Genomic DNA, 25,040 nt, shown 5'->3' on the forward strand with positions numbered 1-25,040 from the left:
GTTAAGGAGGCCCGACTTCCTCGTGTGACAGCACCTTCGTGGCCAAACATGGAATCTAACATCGTGGGGCGACGCTTCACCTGGAGCAACGAGCAAGTCGACCAAACTCTTGTATGCGTTGAAAGAGCATTCTGCAACTCGGAGTGGGATGACCTGCACCCGGCTGCAAAGCTTCTTCCGCAGTCCTCCTCCATGTCGGACCATTGCCCTATTCTTCTGGTTCAAGACCTAGTCTTCAAAACACCCCCACGCTTTCAATTCGAGAGTTTCTGGCCCCTACTACAAGGATATAACGAGGTGGTCAATCAATCTTGGAATGAGCCATGTGCCCTCATCAATCCGTTTGCGGTGCTGGATTGCAAGCTGAAACATCTGGCTAAGGAACTTGTCTCCTGGGCAAAAAACTATGTCGGGGACATCAAAAAACAGATGCTGGTGGGGCAGGAGATCATCCTTAGACTTGACTCAGCCCAAGAGAGCAGGGCAGCTTACAATTGAGGAGAGAGAACTACGTTCAACACTTAAAGCAAGGGCGGTGGGTCTCGCGGTCATCAATAGAGTCAAAATGAGGCAAAGGGCAAGAATCAAATGGCTAAAACTCGGTGATGCAAATACGAAATTCTTTCACTCTTGTGCAGCACACAGAAAACAGAAAAACAGAATCCAGTCTCTCCACTCAAGTGATGGGATTGCCACATCGCTGGTGGAAATTGAAGAAGTTATTTTCAACCACATGGTCAACATTGTTGGAACAAATGTGCCTTGCTCTGAGCGTTTTGAATGGAGCCACCTTGGGCTGATTGTGCCTGATTTGTCTGAGCTTGACTCCCCTTTTACCATGGAGGAGCTAAAGAATGCAGTCTTCGATACCCCTGCGAATAAGGCGCCAGGGCCGGATGGGTTCTCCGACGGTTTTTTCAGAGCCTCTTGGAGTGTGATCAAGGTTGATTTTCTGCAAGCACTTCGCAAGTTCCATGATGTTAATGATCTGTCCTTTAACTGCCTCAACACCGCATACTATGTTCTACTGCCCAAAAATGCGGACCCATCGCAGATCACTGATTACCGCCCGATTAGTCTGATACACGCCTTTGCGAATCTAGTCTCCAAAATCCTTGCCATGAGACTGAAGCCACGGATGGACGAATTGGTCTCGCAATGCCAAAGTGCTTTCATCAGCGGTAGGAGCATTCAAGACAACTTCCTTTACGTGTATAATCTTGCAAAGCATTATCATCAGTCCAAGACTCCATCCTTGCTGCTGAAGCTAGACATCGCCAAAGCATTCGACACCGTCTCTTGGACCTACATGTTGGATATGCTTGAGGTCCACGGTTTTCCTTTGCGTTGGAGGAATTGGATTGCCATGCTTTTCAGATCTGCTTCTTCCAGGGTGCTAATCAATGGGGTTCCTGGACGGAAAATCGAGCACTGTAGGGGGCTAAGGCAGGGCGACTGATACGTCTCCAACGTATCGATAATTTCTTGTGTTCCATGCCACATTATTGATGTTATCTACATGTTTTATGCACACTTTATGTCATATTCGTGCATTTTCTGGAACTAACCTATTAACAAGATGCCGAAGTGCCGGTTCCTGTTTTCTGCTGTTTTTGGTTTCAGAAATCCTAGTAACGAAATATTCTCGGAATCGGACGAAATCAACGCCAAAGTTCCTATTTTCATCGGAAGCATCCGGAACACCGGGAAGGACCGGAGGGGGCCACGGGGCCACCAAACCCTAGGGCCGGCGCGGCCGGAGGGGGCCGCGCCGCCCTATGGTGTGGCCCCCCGTCAGCCCTCTCGCGCCGCCTCTTCGCCTATATAAAGCCCCTGGATCAGAAAACCCGAGACGAATTGACGAAACCCACGAAACCCGCCGGAGCCGCCGCCATCGCGAAGCCAAGATCCGGGGGACAGGATCTCTGTTCCGGCACCTGCCGGAGCGGGGAAGTGCCCCGGAAGGCTTCTCCATCGACACCGCTGCCATCTCCACCGCCATCTTCATCACCGCTGCTGCTCCCATGAGGAGGGAGTAGTTCTCCATCGAGGCTCGGGGCTGTACCGGTAGCTATGTGGTTCATCTCTCTCCTATGTAGTTCAATACAATAATCTCATGAGCTGCCTTACATGATTGAGATTCATATGATGATGCTTGTAATCTAGATGTCATTATGCTAGTCAAGTGGGTTTTACTTATGTGATCTCCGGAGACTCCTCGTCCCACGTGTGTAAAGGTGACGAGTGTGTGCACCGTGTGGGTCTCTTAGGCTAGATTTCACGGAATACTTACTCATTGAATGGTATAGTGAGGTGCTTATTTATATCTCTTTATGATTGCAGCATGTTGTATCACAATTTATCTATGTGCTACTCTAGTGATTTGTTATTAAAGTAGTTTATTCCTCCTGCATGTGTGCAAAGGTGACAGTGCGTGCACCGTGTTAGTACTTGGTTTATGCTATGATCATGATCTCTTGTAGATTATGGAGTTAACTATTGCTATGATAATATTGATGTGATCTATTCCTCCTACATATGCATGAAGGTGACAGGTGTGCATGCTATGCTAGTACTTGGTTTAGTAGAGTTGATCTATCTTACACTAAAGGTTACTTAAACATGAGCATTATTGTGGAGCTTGTTAACTCCGGCATTGAGGGTTCGTGTAATCCTACGCAATGTGTTCATCATCCAACAAAAGTGTAGGGTATGCATTTATCTATTCTGTTATGTGATCAATGTTGAGAGTGTCCACTAGTGAAAGTGTAATCCCTAGGCCTTGTTCCTAAATACTGCTGAGTTACTACTGCTTGTTTACTACTGCTGCGTTACTACTACTGCGTTACTACTGCTTGTTTACTATTTTACTGCGTTACTACTGCTGCAATACTACCACCATCAACTACACGCCAAGCACTTTTCTGCCACCGTTGCTACTGCTCATACTTATTTATACCACCTGTATTTCACTATCTCTTCGCCGAACTAGTGCACCTATTTGGTGTGTTGGGGACACAAGAGACTTCTTGCTTTGTGGTTGCAGGGTTGCATGAGAGGGATATCTTTGACCTCTTCCTCCCTGAGTTCGATAAACCTTGGGTATCCACTTAAGGGAAACTTGCTCGCTGTTCTACAAACCTCTGCTCTTGGAGGCCCAACACCGTCTACAGGAAAGGAGGGGGAACGTAGATATCAAGCACTTTTACGGCGCCGTTGCCGGGAGGAAAGGTAAAAGGCTCTCATACTACGGTCTCGGGTAAAGTATTTTTTCGGCGCCGTTGTGTGTGTGCTCAAAGCTATTTCCTTTAGATCCTGCAATTGCATCTTGTTGTTTCTTGTTTACACTAGTTTGGCATAATGTACAAGAGTGAGCTTCTTATTCTATTTCCTGATTTAAAACATGGATTGTTTGATGCGAAAATTAAAAAACCTATGAAATCTTCTTTGCATGCTGGTAGTAGTATTAGTATGAACGCTTTGAACACCATTGTTGACAATAATATAGAAAGTTCTAAGCTTGGGGAAGCTGGTTTTCATGATATTTTTAGTCCCCCAAGCATTGAGGAGAAAATTTTCTTTGATGATACTTTGCCTCCTATTTATGATGATTATAATGATAGTGGTCTTTTGGTGCCACCTACTATGGAGAGTAAATTTTGTTTTGATTATACTATGCCTCCTACACTTGATGAGAATAATAATGATAGCTACTTTGTTGAATTTGCTCCCACTACAACTAATAAAATTGATTATGCCTATGTGGAGAGTAATAATTTTATGCATGAGACTCATGATAAGAATGTTTCATTTGATAGTTATATTGTTGAGTTTGCTCATGTTGCTACTGAAAGTTATTATGAGAGAGGAAAATATGGTTGTAGAAATTTTCATGTTACTAAAATGCCTCTCTATGTGCTGAAATTTTTGATGCTACACTTGTTTTATCTTCCTATGCTTGTTACTTTGCTCTTCATGAACTTGTTTATTTACAAGATTCCTATGCATAGGAAGCATGTTAGACTTAAATGTGTTTTGAATTTGCCTCTTGATGCTCTCTTTTGCTTCACATACTATCTTTTGCGAGTGCATCATTAAAACTGCTGAGCCCATCTTAATGGCTAAAAAGAAAGAACTTCTTGGGAGATAACCCATGTGTTATTTTGCTACAGTACTTTGTTTTATATTTGTGTCTTGGAAGTTGTTTACTACTGTAGCAACCTCTCCTTATCTTAGTTTTGTGTTTTGTTGTGCCAAGTAAAGTCTTTGATAGTAAAGTAAGTACTAGATTTGGATTACTGCGCAGTTCCAGATTTCTTTGCTGTCACGAATCTGAGCCCACTGCCCTGCAGGAAGCTCAGAAAATTATGCCAATTTACGTGCATGATCCTCAGATATGTACGCAACTTTCATTCAATTTGAGCATTTTCATTTGAGCAAGTCTGGTGGCCTAATAAAATCCATCTTTACGGACTGTTCTGTTTTGACAGATTCTGCCTTTTATTTCGCATTGCCTCTTTTGCTATGTTGGATGAATTTCTTTGATCCATTAATGTCCAGTAGCTTTATGCAATGTCCAGAAGTGTTAAGAGTGATTGTGTCACCTCTGAACATGTTAATTTTTATTGTCCACTAACCCTCTAATGAGTTGTTTCGAGTTTGGTGTGGAGGAAGTTTTCAAGGGTCAAGAGAGGAGGATGATATACTACGATCAAGAAGAGTGAAAAGTCTAAGCTTGGGGATGCCCCGGTGGTTCATCCCTGCATATATCAAGAAGACTCAAGCGTCTAAGCTTGGGGATGCCCAAGGCATCCCCTTCTTCATCGACAACATTATCAGGTTCCTCCCCTGAAACTATATTTTTATTCGGCCACATCTTATGTGCTTTTTCTTGGAGCGTCTGTTTGTTTGTTTTTGTTTTTGTTTTGTTTGAATAAATTGGATTACATCATGCTTGTGTGGGAGAGAGACACGCTCCGCTGGTTCATATGAACACATGTGTTCTTAGCTCATAATATTCATGGCGAAGTTTCCTCTTCGTTAAATTGTTATATGGTTGGAATTGGAAAATGATACATGTAGTAATTTGCTATAATGTCTTGGGTAATGTGATACTTGGCAATTGTTGTGCTCATGTTTAAGCTCTTGCATCATATGCTTTGCACCCATTAATGAAGAAATACATAGAGCATGCTAAAATTTGGTTTGCATATTTGGTCTCTCTAAGGTCTAGATAATTTCTAGTATTGAGTTTGAACAACAAGGAAGACGGTGTAGAGTCTTATAATGTTTTCAATATGTCTTTTATGTGAGTTTTGCTGCACCGGTTCATCCTTGTGTTTGTTTCAAATAAGCCTTGCTAGCCTAAAACTTGTATCGAGAGGGAATACTTCTCATGCATCCAAAATACTTGAGCCAACCACTATGCCATTTGTGTCCACCATACCTACCTATACTACATGGTATTTTCCCGCCATTCCAAAGTAAATTGCTTGAGTGCTACCTTTAAAATTCCATCATTCACCTTTTCAATATATAGCTCATGGGACAAATAGCTTAAAAACTATTGTGGTATTGAATATGTAATTATGCACTTTATCTCTTATTAAGTTGCTTGTTGTGCGATAACCATGTTTACTGGGGAACGCCATCAACTCATTGTTGAATTTCATGTGAGTTGCTATGCATGTTCGTCTTGTCTGAAGTAAGGGCGATCTACACTGAGTTGAATGGTTTGAGCATGCATATTGTGAGAGAAGAACATTGGGCCGCTAACTAAAGCCATGATTCATGGTGGAAGTTTCAGTTTTGGACAAATATCCTCAAATCTCTAATGAGAAAAGAATTAATTGTTGTCAAATGCTTAAAGCATTAAAAGAGGAGTCCATTATCTGTTGTTTATGTTGTCCCGGTATGGATGTCTAAGTTGAGAATAATCAAAAGCGAGAAATCCAAATGCGAGCTTTCTCCTTAGACCTTTGTACAGGCGGCATAGAGGTACCCCTTTGTGAAACTTGGTTAAAGCATATGTATTGCGGTGATAATCCAGGTAGTCCAAGCTAATTAGGACAAGGTGCGGGCACTATTGGTACACTATGCATGAGGCTTGCAACTTATAAGATATAATTTACATGATGCATATGCTTTATTACTACCGTTGACAAAATTGTTTCATGTTTTCAAAATCAAAGCTCTAGCACAAATATAGCAATCGATGCTTTTCCTCTATGAGGACCATTCTTTTACTTTCAATGTTGAGTCAGTTCACCTATTTCTCTCCGCCTCAAGAAGCAAACACTTGTGTGAACTGTGCATTGATTCCTACATACTTGCTTATTGCACTTATTATGTTACTCTATGTTGACAATATCCATGAGATATACATGTTACAAGTTGAAAGCAACCGCTGAAACTTAATCTTCTTTTGTGTTGCTTCAATACCTTTACTTTGAATTATTGCTTTATGAGTTAACTCTTATGCAAGACTTATTGATGCTTGTCTTGAAGTGCTATTCATGAAAAGTCTTTGCTTTATGATTCACTTGTTTACTCATGTCATACACATTGTTTTGATCGCTGCATTCTCTACATATGCTTTACAAATAGTATGATCAAGTTTATGATGGCATGTCACTCCGGAAATTATCTTTGTTATCGTTTTACCGCTCGGGACGAGCATAACTAAGCTTGGGGATGCTGATACGTCTCCAACGTATCGATAATTTCTTGTGTTCCATGCCACATTATTGATGTTATCTACATGTTTTATGCACACTTTATGTCATATTCGTGCATTTTCCGGAACTAACCTATTAACAAGATGCCGAAGTGCCCGTTCCTGTTTTCTGCTGTTTTTGGTTTCAGAAATCCTAGTAACGAAATATTCTCGGAATCGGACGAAATCAACGCCAAAGTTCCTATTTTCATCGGAAGCATCCAGAACACCCGGGAAGGACCGGAGGGGGCCACGGGGCCACCAAACCCTAGGCCGGCGCGGCCGGAGGGGGCCGCGCCGCCCTATGGTGTGGCCCCCCGTCGGCCCTCCTGCGCCGCCTCTTCGCCTATATAAAGCCCCTGGATCAGAAAACCCGAGACGAATTGACGAAACCCACGAAACCTGCCGGAGCCGCCGCCATCGCGAAGCCAAGATCCGGGGGACAGGATCTCTGTTCCGGCACCTGCCGGAGCGGGGAAGTGCCCCGGAAGGCTTCTCCATCGACACCGCTGCCATCTCCACCGCCATCTTCATCACCGCTGCTGCTCCCATGAGGAGGGAGTAGTTCTCCATCGAGGCTCGGGGCTGTACCGGTAGCTATGTGGTTCATCTCTCTCCTATGTAGTTCAATACAATAATCTCATGAGCTGCCTTACATGATTGAGATTCATATGATGATGCTTGTAATCTAGATGTCATTATGCTAGTCAAGTGGGTTTTACTTATGTGATCTCCGGAGACTCCTCGTCCCACGTGTGTAAAGGTGACGAGTGTGTGCACCGTGTGGGTCTCTTAGGCTAGATTTCACGGAATACTTACTCATTGAATGGTATAGTGAGGTGCTTATTTATATCTCTTTATGATTGCAGCATGTTGTATCACAATTTATCTATGTGCTACTCTAGTGATTTGTTATTAAAGTAGTTTATTCCTCCTGCATGTGTGCAAAGGTGACCGTGCGTGCACCGTGTTAGTACTTGGTTTATGCTATGATCATGATCTCTTGTAGATTATGGAGTTAACTATTGCTATGATAATATTGATGTGATCTATTCCTCCTACATATGCATGAAGGTGACAGTGTGCATGCTATGCTAGTACTTGGTTTAGTAGAGTTGATCTATCTTACACTAAAGGTTACTTAAACATGAGCATTATTGTGGAGCTTGTTAACTCCGGCATTGAGGGTTCGTGTAATCCTACGCAATGTGTTCATCATCCAACAAAAGTGTAGAGTATGCATTTATCTATTCTGTTATGTGATCAATGTTGAGAGTGTCCACTAGTGAAAGTGTAATCCCTAGGCCTTGTTCCTAAATACTGCTGAGTTACTACTGCTTGTTTACTACTGCTGCGTTACTACTACTGCGTTACTACTGCTTGTTTACTATTTTATCTGCGTTACTACTGCTGCAATACTACCACCATCAACTACACGCCAAGCACTTTTACTGCCACCGTTGCTACTTGCTCATACTTATTTATACCACCTGTATTTCACTATCTCTTCGCCGAACTAGTGCACCTATTTGGTGTGTTGGGGACACAAGAGACTTCTTGCTTTGTGGTTGCGGGGTTGCATGAGAGGGATATCTTTGACCTCTTCCTCCCTGAGTTCGATAAACCTTGGGTATCCACTTAAGGGAAACTTGCTGCTGTTCTACAAACCTCTCCTCTTGGAGGCCCAACACTGTCTACAGGAAAGGAGGGGGAACGTAGACATCAGCGACTCTCTCTCTCCTTTCCTCTTCGATCTAGCAATGGAGCCCATGCACTTCCTGCTGAAACTAGCAACGGAGGTAGGACTCCTAACCAAAATCAGGGGGAAGAAATGCACCTTCAGAGCCTCACTCTATGCCGACGACGTCGCGCTATTTTTGACACCCTCTGAACACGACATTGCGGGTATCAACGCTATTTTGGCAGGCTTCGGAGGGCAACGGGACTGATAACTAACTTGTCCAAAATTTCCATCACGCCAATTTGTTGCAGCCCGACACAGGTCGAGAGCTTGGCCAATGACATTGGCACCCAAGTCAAACCATTTCTTTGCATTTACTTGGGGATGCCTCTCTCGGTTAAAAAACTCACCAAGGCGGATTGGCAAGAACTACTCGACAAGGTAGATAGATATCTAGCTACTTGGAAGGCGTGGATGATGAGTTTTGCGGGCCGCTTGGAGATGCTCAACTCTGTCCTCTCCTCGTTGCCAGTATACCTAATGACGATCAACGAGATGCCTGCATGGGTTCGGAAGGAATTCGACCGCCATCGTCGTGCGTGGCTTTGGGCAGGGGACAACACATACAGTGGTGAAAAATGTAAAGTGAGCTGGAAGCAGGTTTGCAAGCCCAAAGCTTTGGGTGGTCTTGGAGTTCATTGTATCAAATCCTTCGGCAATGCTTCGAGGATTAGATGGTTGTGGCAAAAATGGAAGAATCACAACAAGCCTTGGGCCCACTTGAAGATTCCGTCAACTAAGAGAGAGTGGGATCTGTTCGCAGCTGCAACTAGAATCACCATTGGTAATGGGGAAAGGGCAACTTTCTGGACGGACAGATGGTTATTTGACCAGATCCCAGCCGACATTGCTCCTGACATTTTCAAAATCTCTATTCGGAAGAACAGGACAGTTAAGGAGGCTTTGTCTAATGAAAAATGGTTGATTGATCCGAGGCACCACCTGGATGTTCATCATCTTCCGCAGCTCCTTAAGTTAGCAGAACTGGTCGAAAGGGTGCAGCTAACAGATGAACCAGATGACATCATCTGGAGATTTGGTAACAAGACCTTTTACACGGCGCGATCAGCATATAGGCTACAATTTCCGGGGACAACTAGAACGGACTACTCCAAGATAATTTGGAAAGGGTGGGCGCCCGCAAGGTGCAAGTTCTTCATCTGGACCTTAATGCTCAACAGGGTTCTAACGACGGACAAGCTACTTCAGCGACGATGGGAAAATGAGTACTTCTACCCACTCTGCAAGCCACATGTTCACGGAGTGCACCTTCAGTAATAAGATATGGGAGGAAATGGCGGATCATTTCAGCTTGGAGGCTATCAACCCCTCTGGTTGGATTAGCAAAGATTTATCCATTCAACAATGGTACAAAGCGATGGTGGGAGATCAGCCCAAAGCACAAAGGAAAATGATTATACCTGCTGCCAATTTAATCTGTTGGGAGCTTTGGAAGGAGAGAAATAGAAGAATCTTCGATAAAAAAGAGACACATGTGCTTGCGTTCACGTCAAGAATTAAAGATGAGGCAAATGTGTGGAGCTTAGCACGTGCGCCACTGCCTCTAGTAGTGCAGGCTGGCAGAACCTCCTTCGACTCGGGTTGATCTTCTTGTAGACCTCTTTTACAGGAAGGCCATTCTGTCGGCCTTCCTAACCTTTGTGTAACCTTTCACCACTATTGCAATGAAAACAGCAGCTCTCCTGCTGTCATTAAAAAAAAAAATCTACAATGGTCGATCACAACTCATCTGAATAGCATTCCGGACGGAGATGGTTCCGGAGCACAGCAAGCACATCAGCGCAGCTCACCACTCCGACTAGCGCACCAGTGACCTCTTCGACGACCCAGACGTGGCCGACCCGGTGCGCGAGCGCCTGGGCCATGACAGCCACCAGCGAGTTCCCAGCATGGCAGGCCGCCACGTCCTCCGTCGACCGCCACCGGAAGCTTCCCGTTCCCGACGACATCCTCCTCGCGCGTCCGGAACGCGCCAGCGGCGACTCCTCGTCAGATGACGACGTCGACGAGGACAGAGCGGCAGCGTCCGTCGTGTAAGCGGCGTCCATGATGTCGCGCATGGCGTGGAGCCCTTTTTCCGTGAGCCGGGCTCTGACGGAGCGAAGCAGGAACTCGGGCGGCGAGAAGTAGCAGTCGATGTACGTCATGACGTCGCCGGCGGAGAGCGCGGCGAAGGCGGCGGACACGGACTCGACGTCGCACGAGCTGAGCACGCCCGGGCAGATCTCCCCGACCAGCGCGTTGTCGTCGGCGACGACGGCCACGGCGGTGCCTGAACCGATGGATGTCTGTAGGAGCGGGATGGCGTCGAGCGCGTCGTCGTCGACGTGGACGGCGTGCACGTCCCGGTGGATGAGGCCGAGGGAGGCGATGGTGAGCGCGGCGACCGGGGAGAAGAGGCTGATGGAGCCGAAGAGGTGGCGAACGATGTCCTGCTGCGTCAGCACGCAGTAGGTAGAGGAGGCGGAAGGGACGTGGTGATGGTGGTGCTTCTTGCGGCCGGCGCGTGCGTGGAGCGGGACGACCAGGCTGTGCGAGTTGTTGGCCAGTAGCACGTCGATGGCGTCGAGAAGGCTGCAAAAGTTGGACCGATCAGTTTCTTAGTCCAAAATGCGCTATAAGTACCGTAACACCATAATAGTTGCCAGCATGCAATGAGAGAGACAGTCACGACCAAAACAAGAATCAAAAAGCTAGGGCGGCGGCTGTCGCGATTGACGGTACTCACCTTGTCTGTGGGTCTACTCGGCGAGTGACGCCGTGGTCACCAACCGCGGCCGTGATCATGGAAACGGGCCGGCTGAGCGCGGCGGCGGGGTCGCCGAGGTTACCGCTGTCGCCGCAGACATAGCACAGAATCTCGGCGACGCTGACCTTGACGACGGACACGGCCGTGGCCGTCTTCTTCGCGTCCGAGGACGCGGCGTCCACGAAGACGAAGACGAAGGGGTCGGCGCCGGCGCGGAGCGTGGCGAGCGCGGCCGCGATGGGAGTCGACTGCGGCAGAACACGCACCGCCGGCTTGCCGATGCAGAGGTCGGAGACGACGTGGGACAGAATGCTCGACGCCATTCACGCAGACTTATATGTCGCGTACAAACGATCCACCAAGGGAAACGGGAGATTGCAGAGAGAGAAAGCCAGAGAATGTATACACTGTTGTCGGGCGGGCGAGACTCGAGAGTGCGTGGTGCGATTCTGCTCATCTGCGGTGAGGGCTATTTATATTTGGAGCAGATGCGACGGACGTTGCGCTGTAATCTTGCAAGGATATTTGGAATGCCCTTCAACAGTATCAATCTGTGTTTTAGTACTCCCTAATTTGAAATGAAAAATATGTGTTTTACTGATCCTAAATTTTGAAAAATTGGATAATGATTGGTCATATCGGGAAGAAACCAGCAGCGATGTGTTATTGATAGAGGTAATTATGTGCATAATGTGAGTATGTAGACTCAAACTCGAGCAGACTGGGAGCTATCAACAGCTCACTGGCTATGCTTTGGTTCGCTCCTCTTTAACTTGAAATGTGTAAATCAGGGCACTATCGTATACATGTTAGTACATTTATCCATAAAAGGATGTTCTAAGTTTATATATATTTAGATATATCGATCTAGATAAATATCCAAATTTAGACAAAACTTTGACAACCTTTTATGGAATGAGGAAGTATTTTTCCCTTGATAAGGCAGATGGTTAACACTGGTATGTTTAGATAGCTCAGGTGTCATATACGGGATCACCAAACATCTTCCAAGTTTCAACCATTGTGGTCCGGTCCAATTAGTACGTCCATGCTAGTACTAGCACTACTTCGATTTGTTCTGCTCCATACAAGCTGGGAACCATAGTATGGATCACCAAACGCATTTTTAAAAGATTCCAAGATCAATTCAACTTCAATTTGGCTTGCCTCATGCACGCAATCAAGTGGTTACAAAACACACATGGTCGCGCTCGTTATGTTAACATTTGCCACGACGGACACGACGTTATGTTCAGAGGAAGATGCGCCCTGTCCCCGTACGACACATTACAGTCCAAATACACGGATCACATAGAAAATTTTGAGAAGAGGCACAGCTATGATACCGGGATGCAGACAACTGCGCGAAGTTGCGTCTCGGTAGACGCCAAGCCGACGGTCTTCGTACACGTCGACGAGCCGTATGCTGCCGTGAACGAACAGCTGGATTGCTGCCGTACCTATCGAAATGGGCGATGGCAGATCACATTATCACATGGTGGCGGTTGGGGCCGTATCGCTACGAGACGAGAGATGGCGACCCCGAAGGATGCCCTTTCTCTTGTTCGCAGTTCGGTCCATGCCTGCCGCGGTCGTAGGGCTTTATCATCTGCCATGGAACTCCGTGCATCGATTCTAACTTCGTGCATCCTGATCGCAGCTCACCGTGTCACGGTCACCGGTGGGCCTCGTTAGAGCATCTCCAACAGACGCTGTAAAAATCTCGCGCGGCAAAAAAAACCGCCGGTTTGCCGCGCTGCTCCAGCGGAGGCGGGAAAAAAGCGCGCGCGCTAAAGTTTTTGCCGCCCGCGCGCTTTCGCGCTATCCCGCGCGGGAAATTAGCCGCGTGCGCTGCCGCGCGCGCTATAAACTCGCCACGCGCGAAAGCGGCCAACTCACATCCCTCCCACGCGTCCGTCTCTCTCCCCGCCTCTCTCCCTCCCGCGCCGCGCCGCTCCGCCTCCGACCGTTCCGCTTCCTCGCGACTCCGCCGTCGTCCCCTCCGCCTCGCGCGAAGATGCCTCCGCGCCGCCGCCCCGCCTCCGGCTACCACAACGTTCGGGCGCGACCGAGCGGCCGATTCGACGCGGAAATCCGTTCCGGTGAGGAACAGATCCGCCTCGGCACGTTCGACACGGCGCACGAGGCGGCGCGGGCGTACGATGCCGTCGCCTGGCGGCTGGGCCGCTCCCGCCGCGCAATGAACTTCCACGACGTGTTCACGCGGGAGCAGGCGGAGATGCTCGCGCCGCCGCCGCCGGTGATCACGCGGGAGCAAGCAGGCCGCCGGCGGCGGGAGCCGGAGCAGCGCCTCCTCATCGCCGAGCGCGACGAGGCGATGCGCCTCGAATGGGCGCGCCGCTTCCCCGAGGACGTCGCCGCCACGGAGGCCTTCTACGCGCAGAAGGAGGAGGAGAAGCCGGCGGTGAAGGCAGAGAAAAAAGCTAGCCGCGCCGAGTCCGCGGTGAGGAAGGCGGCGAGGGCCGAGAAGGCGGCGAGGAAGGAGGAGCAAAAGAAGAACGGCACAGGGCCGTCGACCATCGTCCTCTCCTCCTCCTCCTCCTTCGAGTGGACGACGACGCCGGTGTCGGAGACGACTCCGAGCAGCTCCGACTTCGACTGGGAGTCGGACGAGTAGTTATTTGTATTTTCGTTCTATATGTCGCATTGTATCGTTGAACTTTTAAAATATATTCGTATTTCGGTCAAATTTTCATAGTTTGTTTGATTTAATTTTCAAAACAACGGTTGGATTAGCAGTTTGTGCCCCGCGCGCGCTGCAAAATAGAGCCTCTGCCGGAGGTGCGTTTTTCGCACAGTAACGCGTGCTGCAAAATACAGCCTCTGCCGGGGGCAAATTCGCTATCACGCGCGCCAGCGGTATACAGCGCGCCGAATCGCCAGTTTACAGCGCGAGATTTTACAGCGCCTGTTGGAGATGCTCTTATCTTGTTAAACTAGATGATACCTCGCACGTTGCGGCGGGATTTCAATGCACATAAAATAAAGGTTTTCGAATTTATTCAAAATATTACATTATGTGGAGAAAAGGCAGTGTGTTGTGCATCCAGTATAATTTTACATTGGCATATTTATTCAGAATATGCCATCATGGGGAGATGAGCATCCAAGGAAAAAGGAACGGAAAAAAAGAATTTTGTGGACCAAGTTACACATCTTGAAAGCACTTTTCAGAATAGGCTTTAAAAAATACCAATAACTCGTTCAGTTAATACATATGTTAAGTATAACTGGCATTACGTGGATTCCACAATACATTGCACTTAGAACATTCACGCTCAATACATATTTGTCTCAAGAGATAGGTTTCTAGCCAACCTCGTATTATTGAAGTGCCATAATGGAAGGCAACTTTTGAACTTGTACCATCCACACCTGCATATTAGTGGTATTAGGGAAGATAGTACATGAGAGAATGTATTTATCTCTATCTTAATATATTTCTGGACCTGCTTTATTGGATAATACAACATGTTATATTCTATCTTGATGTTGTACACAATCTGAGAAGAATGACTTACTTGTTATGTAGCATACTATAAACAAAGTATTCAGATATCCATACATGAAAAGAGACATCAACAAACTAAGGTTACTATTCATCATTTTCACAGGAATTAGTGATGCAGCTAAAATAATAACAAAGATGTTCTGTAGTTGTGTACTATCAAGAAACACGACAGAATGTTCGCATTAATTGTACATAAAAACTATATAGTAACCTCCTCGCATTGGTTTATGTTTCCTTTTCTATTACTCTAATCATTTAAAGATTGTGAGGTAGAAGAAACTGGAAGCTGAAAACGGAATGTAAAAAGGACAAACTGCAAGATAATTGAGTCTAATATTCATAAATTATATCAAGATACGCAGATGCAAAAGCCTATGAGATGGGAATGCAACTAATGAACATTTGATACAAATAATCACTTATCTGTACCTATGGTGTTTTTCCCCTTTGCTGGAAAACTGTCATAAATAACAATATGAGAAAAGGATGAGGTTTAATTTCAAACATCTCACCTTTGGAGAACCTCAACCACAAAGAACATAAGAATATGAGGAAAACAAAGTGGAGAGATGTAGTCTGCAATAAATGAAAGCAGTAGTGAAACATAAAACATCAGAAATAAATAAAAAAAAGTATTTCTATGACGAAAGTGCTACTTAACCTGAATTAGGGGGGATGGGGCTTTTTTGTGTAGGAAAATGTTTTATTTCCAATATAGATGCCAAACTGGATAATAGATGGAACATTAACCTTACATTTGCCAAAACTTAGAGAAAGCTCAGCCATAATTCAAAGCACGTACAGTTGTGGCCAAAGTCACACACAACAATTACAGTTTGACTAATTGATTTGGTATTGTTATATGTAACATTCATGAGCAAGCCGAAAATTATCGACCAGCTGAAAAGCAATACATAAAGTACGTACACTGACAACAGAGCAACCAGGAATCCAAGAGAGAAATGCAGGTAAACGAACTGCGAGCAGTGTCATCGAAAATTACCGCATTGTAGGAGTACCAGCAAAGGATGGACCCATTGATTCAAGACATGGCAAGTAAATCGCTGCAGAAAATTGCCAAAATCCAAACGGAGAAATCCATGAACTTCTGTTATGTGGTCCGTAGCCAATATGTTTGAACACATGCATTTGATGGAAGATTGCAGGAGAGCAAATTGCATTGTAGCTAATTAATTAATGGGAGATTCCAGGGTATCAAATAAATTAGTACATCATGATTTAAAAAAGAGAAGGTGTATCTGTTCAGCCAATGTAAATTAAAATTTAAGAGCAGGAGATTAGAGCTTGCATACCATTGGAAGTAGGTGTTGTGCAGCCAGTGCCCTGTAGTATAGACGCAGATGGCCGGTGGCTCCTAGCTCCAGCCAGCGGACGGAGAAGCCAATAAATCAATGAAATCTGGGGGCTGAGGTAGCAGCAAGGAAAATCCAAGGTAAAATATCGAGCAGATCTCCAGCCGGACCTCAACCTGCGAAATTGAGAAGACATATTAACGGATTGTAAAAAGTAAAGGGGGAATTACAATGGGGAACGCTCAGGTAGCACTGCGGAGGCCGCTGGAAGTGGTGGCGGCACGAGCTGGCTGGTGTGGTTGATGTGGACAGCTTCATGGTCTGATCTTTAACCTCGAGGCAGCGACGGCGGCAAATAATGTAGTTACCAAACTAAAGCGTGGAAAAAGGAGAGCTCAAACTAATTGAGGGCAAATTGTAGAGGTACCAAGTAAATAGGGGCAAAAAATAAAATTCCCCCGCGTTGAATGGTGGATTTATGCGAGGGGGAGATCTTTGGACGCTGGTGGAACAATCGTGGCTAGGAGACCGGACAGTCGCGGCGGCGGAGCAATTACTGCTGGTGACTATCGACAAAGAGGAATACAATTTTTTTTCTAGGAACAACAACGTCGAGCGGGATGTGAGCCCACGAAAGGACTTCCAGCCCAGGTCGGCCAAGCCCGCATGTGTAGGGACGAAGCCTGGAGAAGCAAGGCGTGGCCACTGGCGACGAGCGGACGATGTTTGCCACCGCACAAAGGTGAGAAAAGGAGGTGACGTGGCTCAAGGAGAGGGCAGGAAAATTAGGTAGTGGGGGCTTCCTATTTAGAGATAAAAGATGTGTCGCTGGTGCGAATCTCCTCGTCCGCACAATATTTTGATCTTTTTATTTTGAGGAGCGTCCTAGAAGGACCTCAAACCTTTCATTAAGTCAACAGTGGAGGTACATAATTGTTACAAAGGACCTCAATAAAAGAGGAAAACACATATGGGTCCCAGCAAATGCAGAAAAGACCTTGCTAAAAGATTTAACCTTGCAATCTAGTCCTCCCTCTTCTTCACTGCGGAGCAGAAACCGCAGCGCGCTGCAACCATGGACGGCTGCGGGGACAAGACCACTTGCCTTCGTCCTAGCAAAGCTCTCAGCGCCTACGGTGATGAAGGGCCTCCAGATGGAGGTTGATAATCTGCCGGCGCATACCACCATTGAAGCGACCATCTTAGTCAAAGATTTCGGCGCCCAATTCCTAGACGCAGATGAATTGCTCCAAGAAAAAAAGGTTATTGATCTCCAAAGCTGCTGAAGCAGAACAGCAAAACCACAGCGGCTCGATGGCAGGAAAATCAGCCTACCATGATACCCAGGATTTCTGCCACGAACCTGGGGAGGCAGGCATAAATAAGGTCGATAGCGCCTGGTCTGCGTGCACGCAGTAGCAGCTTGACGGAGCCCTGACAGAGGCACTCTGTAGCACCTCGCAGGCATATGTCGATGCGGAGCTTGGGGTGTCGCAACTCCTCTGCAGCTTCCCTCCTCGCCACCACGGCAGGCCAGGGTAAATTGCAGCTGAGAAATTCTCCACCTTGAGCAGAATCGGCAAGGATACAGGGGCCCTCTGCCCTCAGTAAGAGCCACATCAGCCCCCCATGAGAGGAGTCCGCTCGAAATCAGCGCAGACGGGCAGCCGGCGGCGGTCGCACGCACCGGATAAAGGGTCGGCAGACTATGAGCTTGCAACAGTTGCAGAAGAGCTGAAGCTCTCCTTCCCTCGCCACCTCGGCAAGCCAAAGGAGAGTGCCACCACAGCCGCCCAAACTCGCATCCACCATAGGCTTTATTAGTGGAGTGGCTGATGGAATCCAACCGCGCCCCTCCGAAGAGAACGACGAGGAGGAAGAACACCAGCAGCCGCCGTATCTGGCCTGGAAAGACCGACGAACTACAACCGGCAGGACGCCAACTACTGGCACTAGGGCCAAAACTAGACCTAATATATACACTACTGAAGCCGCAGCCTTCCCTCAGCTCATCTCGTCCGACGACGCCGGCGAGAATGGCCTTGGGTCGGCCCAACGATTTGGGGAACCTTCTCAAAGTACTGTAGCAACGGGGGAGGGGAGGGGTGGGGAAAGTGAGCCTTTTTACGTCCAATATTATGATCTAGGTCTCTTGAATCGAATGATGGTTAACAATTTTGATGTCGCTCTTTCTTCTAGGGCATTATTTTGAAACAAGTTCATGCTAGACGGGTCTTGTCGTATAGCGTGATGCATCTAGCGACGGAGCTAGATCATTCAGCGACCAGATGCATACGGGTGCCACATTGGGTAAAAAAACTGAAACATAATGCAGAATGAAGATGTGGCCGACCCGATGTAACCTCTTCGGGTAGGGTTCTTTGATTTATATATCGTATAAACAGTACAAGATAGTACAAGATACGTATACCGTATATGACACGGTATATACTTCTAACACCCCCCTCAATCGCAACTAGTGAAGGTTGAGATTGCGCTTACAATGTTCATACAAAGGTAAAGGGAATGGTTTAGTAAAAATGTCAGCAACTTGATCCTTGGAAGAGATGAACCGAATCTGAAGTTGCTTCTTTGACACACGCTCGTGAACAAAGTGAAAGTCTACTTCAATGTGCTTCGTTCGTGCATGAAAGACTGGGTTGAATGAAAAATATATAGCACCAATATTATCACAACACAAGACTGGAGGCCGTGTTTGATAAACACCAAGTTCCTTCAGTAATGACTGTACCCAGACAAGCTCAGCTGTAGCATTAGCAAGAGCCTTGTACTCTGACTCAGTACTAGACCTGGAGACTGTAGACTGCTTACGAGCACTCCGGGCGATCAAATTTCCTCCATAAAAGATAGCATATCGCACGTGGATCCGCCGGTCATCAAGACTACCAGCCCAGTCTGCATCTGAGAAAGCTGAAAGCATAGTAGACACAGAGGACCGAAGCTGCAGACCACTATCAACAATGTGGCGAACATAACGCAGTATGCGTTTGACTGCAGACCAATGATGCGTACGAGGCTCATGTAGATACTGGCATACCTTGTTAACAACAAAAGACAGGTCAAGACGTGTAACTGTAAGATACTGAAGATCACCAACAATGCTACGATACTGAGTAGCCTCCTCAGATGAAAGTGGGTCACCATCGGTGCTGCAAAGACGCTCAGAGGATGCCATAGGCGTGGTGACCGGAGTGCACTTCAACATACCCGCACGTGCAAGAAGATCTAGTGCATACTTGCGCTGTTGAAGTAGAAGGCTACCAGATGAGGGTGATGATACCTCAATCCCCAGAAAATAATGCAGAATACCAAGATCCTTAAGAGAGAACTCAGAATGAAGCTGGCTGATCAACCTGGGAATAGCAGCAGCTGTGGAGCTGAGAACAATGATATCATCAACATAAACCAATAGATAGACTGTAACATCCGTGCGACAAAGGATGAATAAGGAAGTATCAGTCACAGAAGGGGAAAAACCCAGTGAGCCAAGAACAGAACTGAGATGAGCATGCCAAGCATGGGGAGCCTGCTTCAGTCCATACAATGACCAAACCAGCTTGCAGTAGTTACCAGGTTTATCTGAGTCAACAAAACCAGGGGGTTGACGCTTATATACATTTTCATCCAGAAAACCATTAAGAAAAGTATTCTGAATATCAAGCTGACGAAGATGCCATCGACGAGAAAGAGCCATGGCCAGCAACAAACGAATAGTGGCTGGCTTAACCACAGGACTGAAGGTCTCATCATAGTCCAGGCCATAATGCTGTTTGTATCCTTTAGCAACAAGACGTTCCTTATGCCTCTCAATGGAGCCATCAGCACGAAGCTTCACCTTGAATACCCATCGTGAATCGATCAAATTTACACCAGAAACAGGGGGTACAACTCGCCAAGTGCCATTAGCCTGAAGAGCAGAAAACTCAGCCTCAATAGCACCGCGCCAGTGAGGAGTGCGGAGAGCTTCTTTGTAGTCACGAGGTTCATGAGTATGTTTCAGCGCTGCATGGGCCGCGAGCACACAGGTCCAGGCAACTGTGCCATCAGTGCGCTGTTTAGGCTGATGTATACCAAGGCGCCGACGTGTCATAGGGCCAGATAGAGGTGGAGCTGATGGAGTAGCAACAGAAACTGGTACATCTGCAGATGAGGAAGCTGTTGTGTCAGATGCATCAGAGAAAACTGGAGCAGCAGGAGAAATCGGAGATGTCGCTGCCGGGGAGACAGGCATGTCTGCATGCACTGCAGGAGACATTTGCTGCCTGTCGTCATCATGAACAACGTGATGGTCACCATCAGCTTGTGGAGGCGACGCGGGCACGACAGGCACATGCAGCGCAGGAGCACCACGCGTGCCAGGCGCATGCACGCGGGCGCTCGGCAGTGTGCTGCCAGACACAGGACGGGAGCCTGTAGCGGGGCCTGTAGCAGGGCGGGAACCCTACGCACACTCCTTTTCCTGTCGACAGTGTTGGGCCTCCAAGAGCAGAGGTTTGTAGAACAGCAACAAGTTTTCCCTTAAGTGGATCACCCAAGGTTTATCGAACTCAGGGAGGAAGAGGTCAAAGATATCCCTCTCAAGCAACCCCGCAATCACGATACAAGAAGTCTCTTGTGTCCCCAACACACCTAATACACTTGTCGGATGTATAGGTGCACTAGTTCGGCGAAGAGATAGTAAAACACAGGTGGTATAGATGGTGGTAATATTGCGAGAAGTAAAGATGCGATAAACGAACATGTAGCGAACAGTAAATAAACGGTGCCGGAAAATAGCTTGTCGGCGTGGGAGGAGTGTGAGTGCCTTTTCTATTCGGAAGCAAGGCCTAGGGATCATACTTTCACTAGTGGACACTCTCAACATTGCAATCATAAAGGAATATAAATAAGCACTTCACTATGCTATTCTGAATTACTCTCTGGCAAAATAACGAACACTAATTCATCATGTAGGAAAACCTTAAAGATGTATTCCCAAGTACTAATAAACACCCCACGCCGTCACCTGTGAGCATTCATAGGAGGTACTAACACACCACAATTTCATAGAGACATCCGACTCAAATCATAACTCGGTGAATAAGTATTCTCGTGAAATATAGCCTAAGAGACCCACACGGTGCACACACTCGTCACCTTTACACACGTGGGACAAGGAGTCTCCGGAGATCACATAAGTAAAATCCACTTGAATAGCATAACGACATCTAGATTACAAAGCTCATCATATGGATCTCAATCATGTAAGTCAGCTCATGAGATCATTGTATTGAAGTACATGGGAGAGAGATTAACCACATAGCTACCGGTACAGCCCTTAGCCTCGATGGAGAACTACTCCCTCCTCATGGGAGACAAGCAGCGTTGATGAAGATGGCGGTGGTGTCGATGGAGATGCCTTCCGGGGGCACTTCCCCATCCCGGCAGCGTGCCGGAACAGAGACTCCTGTCCCCCAGATCTTGGCTTCGCGATGGCGGCGGCTCTGGAAGGTTTCTCGTACCGTGGCTTTTCCGTGTCGATGTTTTAGGTCAGAGAGATTTAAATAGACGAAGAGGCGGAGTCGGAGGGGCCACGGGGCCTCCTCACACTAGGGGGAGCCCCCCCCTGGGCCGCGCCGCCCACACGTGTGGGGCCCTCAGGGCTCCCCTCTGGTCACCCTTTGACTTTCCGGAAGGTTCCGGGAAAAAATAAGATGTTGGGCATTGATTTCGTCCGATTCCGAGAATATTTCCTTTGTAGGATTTCTGAAACCAAAAACAGCGAGAACAACGAATCGGCACTTCGGCATCTCGTCAATAGGTTAGTTCCGGAAAACGCATCAAAACGATATAAAGTGTGAACAAAACATGTAGGTATTGTCATAAAACAAGCATGGAACATCGAAATTATAGATACGTTTGAGACGTATCAAGCAGCCCTAAGCTTAGTTCCTACTCGCCCTCGAGTAGGTAAACGATAACAAGGATAATTTCTGAAGTGACATGCTATCATAATCTTGATCATACTATTGTAAAGCATATGAGATGAATGCAGCGATTCAAAGCAATGGTAAAGACAATGAGTAAACAACTGAACCATATAACAAAGACTTTTCATGAATAGTACTTTCAAGACAAGCATTAATAAGTATTGCATAAGTGTTAACTCATAAAGCAATAGATTCGAAGTAAAGGTATTGAAGCAACACAAAGGATGATTAAGTTTCAGCAATTGCTTTCAACTTGTAACATGTATATCTCATGGATAGTTTTCAACATAAAGCAATATAACAAGTGCAATAAGTAAACATGTAAGAATCAATGCACACAGTTCACACAAGTGTTTGCTTCTAAGATAGAAAGAATGGGTAAACTGACTCAACAATAAAGTAGAAGAATGGCCCTTCGCAGAGGGAAGCATGGATTACTATTTTTGTGCTAGAGCTTTTTATTTTGAAAACAAGAAACAATTTTGTCAACGGTAGTAATAAATCATATGTGTTATGTATAAGATATCCTATAAGTTGCAAGCCTCATGCATATATTACCAATAGTGCTCGCACCTTGTCCTAATTAGCTTGGATTAACATGGATTATCATTGCATAGCATATGTTTCAACCAAGTGTCACAAAGGGGTACCTCTATGCCGCCTGTACAAAGGTCTAAGGAGAAAGTTCGCATTGGATTTCTCGCTTTTGATTATTCTCAACTTAGACATCCATACCGGGACAACATAGACAACAGATAATGGACACCTCTTTAATGCATAAGCATTCAACAACAGATAATATTCTCATAAGAGATTGAGGATTAATTGTCCAAACTGAAACTTCCACCATGATTCATGGTTTTAGTTAGCGGCCCAATAATTTGGACAACCATTGTCTCTTGATTTATTTTGGTGCATGTCTTGTCCAAATTATATCTTCCTTTGGTTCTTGAAAGTATTGTGCATGCATATTTAATATATGTATATCTTATGGCATGTGTTACTTTCTTTGATCCAATATATAGGGTAAACTCCATCAAATCCTAATTTGGCTAAGATGTGCATGAAATTCATTTTCATATCTATATGCACATAGAATTATGGAGTTTGTCCTATATGTTGTAGTGTGTCTAACTACTTCGGACCCAATTAGTTTGGGGACCATTTTGTACTTACCTTTGTGTTAGGTACAATGGATATGCATTGAATGCTTGTCTCACTCTTGGAAAGAAGTGGTGACTCAATGGTAACTTGAGGCAAGCTAGGATGGTCAACGAACACATATCTACTACATCCTCACCAATGCTATCTCGGTAACAAGTATCTTCTCATGCATATTGTTCTAGCATCCAACCATGTGGTTGCATCTTGGCATGAATCTCTTGATTTGCAAATGTTGTGCTTCTTGCTAAAGTCTTAATGAAACCTCTTTATTGTGAATGTGAGTAATTTGAGATGAGTGCATTTGTTGGGAAGTATATTAAATCATGCTCATGATTCATCCATCCCAACTATGTCTATCTAGCAATTTTATTGCATATCATTTCCTCAAACCTCACACATGTGCAATATCGATGAAAGTGCAAATTTAGTTACTTCTTTTGGCATCCTCGTTTGTGATACTTGTTGCCTTTCTCAAATGCATCCCAACTATCTTCTATCCCTTGTTGATATATGTGATGTATTTTAGTTGTTTGTGGTTGAAGTTCATGAATGTACAATAAGATAAAATTGAGCCTTTGGCCATGCTATTAAGCAAAAATTCTTATTGGTATATTGCATGACTTCGTCTTGGATATCATACTATTTTTCTTGCGTATCTATTTTGTGTGTGCATGTTTCTTTGTGGATAAATATCTTTGTGATATTGCCCACTTAGAGAAACTTATACACATAAGAGATGATACATCTCCTTTTGATATCTTATTTATTTATTGCGTGTTGATTGGTCATGCTAAGCAATATAATTCATTGAAGACTATGATGATGCTTTTTGCTCATCCTTGTAATAGTCTTATAATATGCTTTATCTTTCCTTTCACATATCCTCTTGGTTGAGCCTTTTATTATGGTGCTTCTTACTTGTTGCTCAACCATTTGTTTGTTGCAAGTGTTAAGCTTAATTTTCTATCTATGATCTATTGCAAATTTGTGTTCTAAATGGTAATGAGGGAGTAAGGATTCCATGTTATGCATATTGTATTCAAATGCAACATTTTAATTTATGCATGTACCTTGGGGAGCTTCCTCATTTTATTTAAGACACTATTTTGTCGTGGTCATTAGAGTTTGATTCACTTGGTATCTTTTGTTTTGAATGATATTATGGGAGTGATGATTCCATGCTTGTGCACTTTATACTCCAATGCAATTTGTCTAGTTTTGTGCACAAACCTTGGGGAGCTTCCTCATATTATTTAGAGCAATCTTCTTGATCTTATCATAATATCTATCTTTCTTTTGGTATCTTCTTTGTGGTTCATTTGGTTGCTTGCTTCATTTGTTGAAGCTTCTTGACTTTGTTATCTTTTTGCAATCTTTGATCCCATCTATAGTGTGATTCCTTCCGAATATTCGTCATTGGATACGTGCATTTGTTCCACTCAAATTATGAGAAATGCACACGATATGGAGGAACTCTCACTATTTTGGCCTTCTAAATTTTTCACCCATTTCGGCAATTGGTGCCAATGGGGGAGAAGTTTGGAGGGTTTAAGGGAATTTGGTTATGTCTTTGCTTTGTGCTTAAGCATGTGCCTTCATTGCATTGCATCTTGTTGCTTTGCATAGTTGAATATTTAGAGGAAACTCCACTAGGATTTGAATGCCAATATATGCAATGAAAGTCAAGATCATTCACACATGCATATATTATGGGGGAGTTTGCTCTATATATTCAACTTGTTTGTTACTTAAATTCCGTATATAAACCCTCTCAAAGAGATTGTCATCAATTACGAAAATGGGGGAGATTGAAAG

The 25,040-nt window shown here is 45.5% G+C and overlaps 1 protein-coding gene across 1 annotated transcript; it reads right to left on the reverse strand.

The window, feature by feature from the left end:
- Positions 1 to 10,195: 10,195 nt before the first annotated feature.
- LOC124687658 (CBS domain-containing protein CBSX5-like) lies at positions 10,196 to 11,549 on the reverse strand. Its single transcript, XM_047221421.1, has 2 exons — positions 11,206 to 11,549; positions 10,196 to 11,051 (listed from the first exon to the last, which is right to left on the reverse strand). The coding sequence occupies exons 1-2, from the start codon at positions 11,547 to 11,549 to the stop codon at positions 10,196 to 10,198; spliced, it is 1,200 nt and encodes a 399-aa protein (XP_047077377.1).
- Between the last annotated feature and the right edge of the window lie 13,491 nt (positions 11,550 to 25,040).

This window comes from Lolium rigidum, chromosome 2 (assembly GCF_022539505.1).
Source record: "Lolium rigidum isolate FL_2022 chromosome 2, APGP_CSIRO_Lrig_0.1, whole genome shotgun sequence".
NCBI lineage: Eukaryota > Viridiplantae > Streptophyta > Magnoliopsida > Poales > Poaceae > Lolium > Lolium rigidum.